Source organism: Zeugodacus cucurbitae, chromosome 3 (genome assembly GCF_028554725.1).
Source record: "Zeugodacus cucurbitae isolate PBARC_wt_2022May chromosome 3, idZeuCucr1.2, whole genome shotgun sequence".
Lineage (NCBI taxonomy): Eukaryota > Metazoa > Arthropoda > Insecta > Diptera > Tephritidae > Zeugodacus > Zeugodacus cucurbitae.
In genome coordinates this window covers 58,413,543-58,420,927 of record NC_071668.1, presented here as the reverse complement: position 1 = coordinate 58,420,927, position 7,385 = coordinate 58,413,543, and the positions used below count along the sequence as shown (strand labels likewise).

Genomic DNA, 7,385 nt, shown 5'->3' with positions numbered 1-7,385 from the left:
AAAAACAATCTTTTGCCGTTGAATTGCATAAATTAATTTTACATTTAATGCAAAATGCCTGAGTTTCTGATTTGCATCCACGAAATTTGCACATTTTTTTGCCTGAGCGGTCCAAAAACTTACACCAGTGTCCTATTTGATCGTATCTTATATTTTCTGATAGGTGATACGTCTTTTTAGGTTTTGGTGGAGGTGTTAAAGACGATGGACGACCACGTTTTACAGGTTTTGTCGAACCAATCAAACAAAGTGTTTCTGCCACTTCTGATCTGAAGTCAGGAAGTTTACACTTTAGGACGTCCTTATTTAGTCGGTTATAAAGACAATATGCATTCACCATACTCACGTCCAGCATGTGGTAAAATAATTTATTTGTCCATTTTCTGGTTTTCATTTTTATGTGGTATCGACCAATCAATCCGTCAACCAAATCCACACCACCCATATGCTGGTTGTATTCTTTCACAATAGCTGGACAATCCACCTCAACATTTTGTTTCAATTTTCGATCCCAACGATTTGCCTTTAAGGAATATGAACTTTCATTATGTACAATTGCATCTGTTCCTACGTAGGTGGATAACAGACGAACTGCTCTTGTGTCGTACCACAAAACGCTGCTTATGTCTACTCCAAAAACACTTCCCACGTATTCTTCATTATACCCACGTGCTACTTTTTTTGATTGCAGCTCTGCGTCTGTGGAAAGTTTTATATTTGGTACTCGATTTCCTCGCACTGTACCTAAACTGTGAATTCCGCGACTTCTCATATATAATAGCAATCCCAATGAGGTATAAAAGTTGTCAAAGTAAATAATATGATTGGCATTGTTTGGTATGACTTGTGACAACCTAACTACAACATTGGATGCAGCACCAAGATCTGGACAATTTGGCAAAATTTTGTTATCGCCGGCGCCACAATAAACTTCAAAGGAATACGAATATCCAAAGGAATCGCAAATCACGAATAGTTTCGCTCCCCATTTGTGAGGTTTTGCTGGCATATATTGCCTCACTGGGTTTCCACTCATTTTCGTGGCACACATTTGCTCATCAACGCAAAGTCTCTGCCGCATTGGAACTGAAGAAAAACGTTGGTTGAAATGTTTTACTAGCGGCCTTATTTTATACAAGAGGTCATAACCAGGTTGACCTTTCTCTATACGAGACGCATCATTATTGAAATGCAAGTGGTTTCTAATTTCTTCAAATCGATTGCATGTCATGGATAAACGTATCGGATCTAATCCGTATTGTCCCCAATATGAGCGACTGTTAGGAAAGCGATAAACAGACGTAAACAACAATATTCCCAAAAACTTACGCAGCTCTTGGTGATCGATACAAAACTTTGAAGATATATCTTTTTGCTTGGCATACAAGTTCATCTGTAAGGCTATTGCCTGCAAAATTTTTATTAAAAATTTAATAAACTGTTATATATTAGAAATTACCTTCAGAAAGTCTTCGGTCACAAAATATGCAAAGCAGTCGTAAGGTGTTTTTAAACATTTTAAAAAATCCGGCATGTCCTGGCCTTGAAAAGCCAAATCTGCAACACTCAGCTGAAGTTTTTTCTTCTTCCAAAGAATCGATCTTATCGCACTCATATCGTTTCTCAAATCACTTGCAGCTGGTAGGACTCCGATTTTTTCTTGCGATTCTAATGCTTTGTGCACAGAACGTGTCACTGTCGACGGTAAGAATACACTAGAAGTAACGTCACAAACAGGCAATGGAGGAATCGGTGGCAGCTCAATTATTTCAGCATTTTCTTCAAAGTCTGTCACATTCAAACTGCATTCGATTGCGTTTCGCATCATTTCTGAGGAGTTTAGCATTGCATCAATGATCGTATCATTTTCCGGTAGTGAGTAGGTTGGATCCATATCAGAATCGTCACTATCAAAATCGCATTCATTGTCGGAAGTATCAGTTACCAATTGCGACTCTTCGAAATATTGTCGAATTTCTTCATCCGTCATATGGGTCTTAGAATAACGCGACATATCTGATTATTATTCAATAATAAAATAAGAAAAATTTTCAATTGTATCACAAATATTTCATTTTACTTGAAAAAGGTAGGCAGCGCAATGCATGAGTCCGCCTCAAGGCGGAGTTCAATATTTTCGAATTTACTCACCTGCTATTAGTTTTTTTATTATAAATCGAACACTATCATAAAGAGCACAAAATTCCACACCCGTAAGTATTTTTTTCAACTTGAAACGACACAAGAATTTATATTTCTTGTTGTTCAGAAAATTGTGTTGATTGCAAAAATAATTAAATTGGCGGGAAAGTGCTAATCTGTCACTTCAAATTGACAGTACGTCAAAACTAGAAGTAGTATTGCCAATCTGAAAAAACCATTACGTAAGTTGAACTTTAAGCGTTCTTTTGAAAAAAAATCCGAATTTTAATATTAAAAGAAATATTTTATATCTGATTTTGAAAACACCCCGTCTGTAGGCAGGCATATGCACTAGAGGGTTAAAGCCAATTTCTTATTTATTGAAGTTAATTTCCGAACACTTGTACTCTTCTTGGCGTCTGAACAATAAGTGACGCTTCTTGAAACTCAGAATTAAGAATTCAGTTGAAACTGTGAATTTCTAAGAAGAAGATAAAGATAATTAAATAATAGAATAACTGACAAACAGTGCTGTGCAGTGCTAAAAAATGTTAGTATAAAAAAGGATGTAGAGTTTTTTGATCATAAGAATACTTGTAATATTATATCGATACCTTGATATATCGAAACCATAAATATCGCTCAAAAGTGTTGATACATTGAAAAAATTATATCGATATATCGATGTAGCAATATTTTTTCGACAACATTACTTTCTGGTTCTGTCGCTGCCTTCTTTTAGTGGGGATACACTTCTCTTTGTAAAAGTCATGTAGTATTCGCCTTTTTGGAGTCTTTTCAAAAAATCCTCGTGTGAACACTTCTCTAGTTTTACATCAAAGATACCAGTCTCTTCAAAGAAGATTGCGATCTTTGATACAATTCATACAATACTCTTCAGAACATTCAGTATTGTGAATAAAAATGTTCTTCTCCCAAAGTTGTTCGATCAGATCCATGATGGATATTAATAGTATTAATCCACTCTCTGGTAGAGATGTGCGCGCTTCCATATACGTCTCTATATTTGATATTTATTAACTTTTTTATATAATTATTATATAATATTTACCTGTTGAATTCTTCTCCACTCCAATTTCGTCAAATATATCCTGATTTTCTGGTATTATTAAAACTTTTTGTGTCTCTACTGCAGCCTCTACAACTTAATCCTCCTCCTTTGACGACAGACTCAACTCGTTGTTGCTTAGACATTTCATTAATTGTATTTTTTTCCTCGGAGCAGCAATGAACGCCACTTTCATGACAGTAGCATTCATTTTTCCAGTCTTCACCATCGTTTCCTGTTTTTTTTTCTGAGTATACGTGAGAACACTCGGATTCACTCAATTGACCACTTGACATTGAAATACATTTGAAATATCGATGATGCTTTTATACTCTACCATCATATAGAAATATGACGCGTTAAAAAATTCTATAACACACCATCACGTCCACCTCCACACGAGGAGGACAATGAGTGTGTGAAATTCGCGATCAATGACACACCCAGGCCTATGGCTAAAGCATAAAATGGGGCTTCGCCCCGTTGACAGTAACTCCTCCTTCTTACTATTTCATTGACAGGAAGATAATAATAAGAGAATTTTATTTGATTTGACAACAAAAATATAAAAAAAAAATAGAAATTAAAAAATAATAATATTTTGATTGTAACATGTTTATTAAGATAACACACAATAAGGACCCATATATTCATAAAGACCAATAATAACGAAAATCATCATATGTAAATAGTAGTGGTACTCATTTAACGTCGTAAATGTCAGCGATTTATCAATCAACAGAGTTGGTGTCAGCGTTGGACGATACATATACAGAATATATTACCCCAAAGATAGACCCCGACACAAATTCTTCGAGTCCGTTACCCAGTCCGTCCGTTATTATGTATCCGTCTGCAGATAAAGTAGTTAGTCCGTCAGCTAATTTTGCTACACATCTACACCAAGAAGAAATATGAAAATATCTCATAGCAGTTCAAATCCATTTTCATAACTTTTCGAAATCTGAAATAAGAAGTTGGAACTAGAAACGAAAAAATAAGAATTTGAAAAAGAGAGAGAGGAAAACAATTTTCAATTGCAGAAATTACAGTTGGAGAAAGAAATGGAAGTAGAAATGGAAAAAGTCGATTGGAACACGAAAGATTGAAAAGCTTAAATAGCTCATAAGTAGGGATGCAAACATCGTGAAATTAAACATCGATGGTTCGATGTATCGATGTTTCTCCAAAACCCATCGAAATCAAAAACATCGGGCATTAAAACATCGATACATCGAAACATCGATGTATTTTTGAACTTTTTTAACGTATTTTATAAATGAGCATAAAAGGCTTATTTCAGAACCATAAATAAGTGAAATACAGTAGTACGCCTTTAGTTGATATATATTTGAGCTACCTATTAAAACCTTTTCTCAATAAATAAAATATATAAATAGTTTTTTAACAAACAACAAATTATTTATTTAAAACAGAATTTAAAAATAGCAATTTGGAAAGTCTTTTTCCTGTCAAGCTATTTCTTTGCTGTGTGATCGTTGCTCCAGCTTTAGAAAACAGTCGTTCACTAGGTACTGAAGTGGCCACAATAGATAAATATTTGGAAGCTTGTTTATACAATTCCGGGAATACATTTTTCATATCATCCCACATTTCTGTTGGATTCTGATTGATAGAAGCAACAGCCGATCCAAGATACATTTGCACTTCAACTTCCGTTGTTGTAATAGCAGATGAATTGGAAAACTTACATTTCATATTTTGGTGGGCCAACTGTTTATGATGGCTCCAAATATCAAACGGGTTTTCTGTTGCAAACTCATCCGAAGATTCCGACGTACTAACGCTATTATTTGCATCCTTTATGAAACTATTTAAATACAAAACTGTTTTTTTTTAGCCAGTGCATCTTTAAAATGCAGTAATTTGAATTTCGGATCCAATACAGTAGCCAACGCCAGAACTGAATTAAATTCAAGTTTGTCAAATCTCTTATTCAGTTCACTTTTTAGCTCCCCTACAATAGCATCTTGAGCAGAAATTTTTGTCAGAGCTTCAGTTAAACAGCTTACTAAAGGTATAACCTTGCTAATGGTAACGTAGGTATCAGCCGAAATCTCCCTGGTCACAATTTCAAAACACTTTAATAATTCAATCAGCTCCTTAATTTTGTTCAGCTCTGTGGCATTAACCATAGAGGGTGCTTCTGGGCGAGTGAGCAGTATTTCACTTAAAATAGGGGCTAACTGGAAAAATCTCTCGTAACATATAAAAACATGAATTCCATCGCGTTCTTACGTCAAGAATCATTTTCTTGGTATTACTTGTAGAAGCCCCGGTGTCTATTTGTTTCTGCCGCAATTGATCACTGGCATTAACACTTCTTTTAATAAACTTAACAATGTCGCGCACCTTAGTTGTCAAAGCTGATACTTCCGTGGACTTATCTATTGATTGCGTTACAACTAAATTAAGCGTGTGTGCGAAGCAGGGTATTATTTTTTTTTCGCCAAACAAGCTTCTATTTAATTTCATCATGGTTGAATCATTATCAGTTACACAAGCAGAAACTTTATTTATGGAAACGTTCCACTCGTTGAAAAGTTTACGCATAGTTCCTTCTATATAAGCTGCTGTATGACTTTCGTGCAGTTCGATTACTCCTAACGTCCCACTCAACAAACGTAAATTGTCCAAAAAATGAATTGTTACCCCAAGGAACGACTGATTTTTCATTGTCTCCGTCCATATGTCATACGTTAGGCAATAGCTGTCGCACTTTCGAATATACTCTTTGAAAATTGAAGACAGCGCTTCATATTTTTCATCCACTCGTAATTTTATTGTTTCTCTACTTGGAACTTTAAAAAGCGGAACCAGTTCTTTCATCATCTGCAGAAAACCTTTTCCTTCTACAGTGGAAAATGGCTTGTTGTCCATTATAATATATTTCACAATTGCTTCAGTAATTTTCTTTGATTTAGACCCATCTTGGTAAGAAATACTTTTGACCTGCTCAAAAAAGTCTTTCACATTAGGTTGGATCAGCGCTGGCAACTGATCCGATTTATTTTGCAGTACTGACGGAGTACATGTACTAGGAGACGATTCAATACATGCAGTCTTCTTACTACTATTATCGGATAACTCACTTGACGCTGTCGTCCCAGCGGTTGGTGTTATGTTCATTATATCAGAAATTTTTCGCTGTTTTGGTTCCGAGTGCGACGTAGTTTTGGAGGAGCATTCTGCATCATCAACTTGATCGAGTAATACCTTTTTATGTACATTCTCAACGTGACAGCGAAGATTCGACGTGTTACCTGATGTTTTTAATTTCTTGCTGCAGATTTTGCATGTGGCGGAAGCATCTGAATTTCTTATAAAGAAGCTCCAGACCCTGCTTTTTAATTTTGAAGGCAGCATTTTGAAAATCTGAAATATTGTGTACATATTTAATCATCTAATGCAATTATTTATATATATTTTATATTCACTACACCTGTAATAAAGTTGTGATTGATAACAGATGAATTCGAAACAACACTTATCTTAAACGCTCAAAAACAACTTGTAACACACATAGCACGAAATAGACTGTCACACAAAATGTATTTTCGATTTTTTGTAAAACTTATTTTGCATTAATTCATAAGCGAATTCTCAGTATTATACAAGTGCACATTCAACCAACGAATTCTCCGTAGCAGATGTTTTCACATTAATACCGAGAAAAAGTGCTGCAAAGATGTGGAGTAAAAAAAATTTAAAATTATTAAAATTCAATTACATCTATCGCATTGCGGCAAGTCTTTGGAATGCTCTGTGCACACTGGTTTGTTGCATAATGTGCATGCTTTACGAGTAGCGCGTCGTTTGGAGCAGATGTAGCAATACCCCTTTACTTTTAGGCGTCCCGTACTATCACGCTCCTCCGCTTCATGTGCTCCAGCATCCACAACTCGGATGGGCCTACCTATCATGGCTTCGATGGCGTTGCGCGTTGAAAAAGCTCTGGACCGGACGTTTCTGTTGTATAATGAGAAGTGGACAATAATACAACTGCCTTGTTTTTCTAGAACATTGACGACTCAGCCTCACATTCCTTGGGGTTGGCAAATGCTGCTGGCACGAATATACGCCTTTTGTTGCAAGTACCCAATATAGATAAATTATTGTCTATCATCAAAGATTTTGCCATGTTGTAGCTAGT

The 7,385-nt window shown here is 35.6% G+C and overlaps 1 protein-coding gene across 1 annotated transcript; it reads right to left on the bottom strand.

Annotated features, from left to right (window-relative positions):
- Positions 1-1,248: 1,248 nt before the first annotated feature.
- Positions 1,249-6,732, bottom strand: LOC128920340 (zinc finger BED domain-containing protein 4-like). Its single transcript, XM_054227429.1, has 5 exons — positions 6,675-6,732; positions 5,497-6,607; positions 1,460-2,016; positions 1,330-1,408; positions 1,249-1,277 (listed from the first exon to the last, which is right to left on the bottom strand). Exons 2-5 carry the CDS (start codon positions 6,596-6,598, stop codon positions 1,249-1,251), a joined length of 1,767 nt encoding a protein of 588 aa, XP_054083404.1. The 5' UTR covers positions 6,599-6,607; positions 6,675-6,732.
- Between the last annotated feature and the right edge of the window lie 653 nt (positions 6,733-7,385).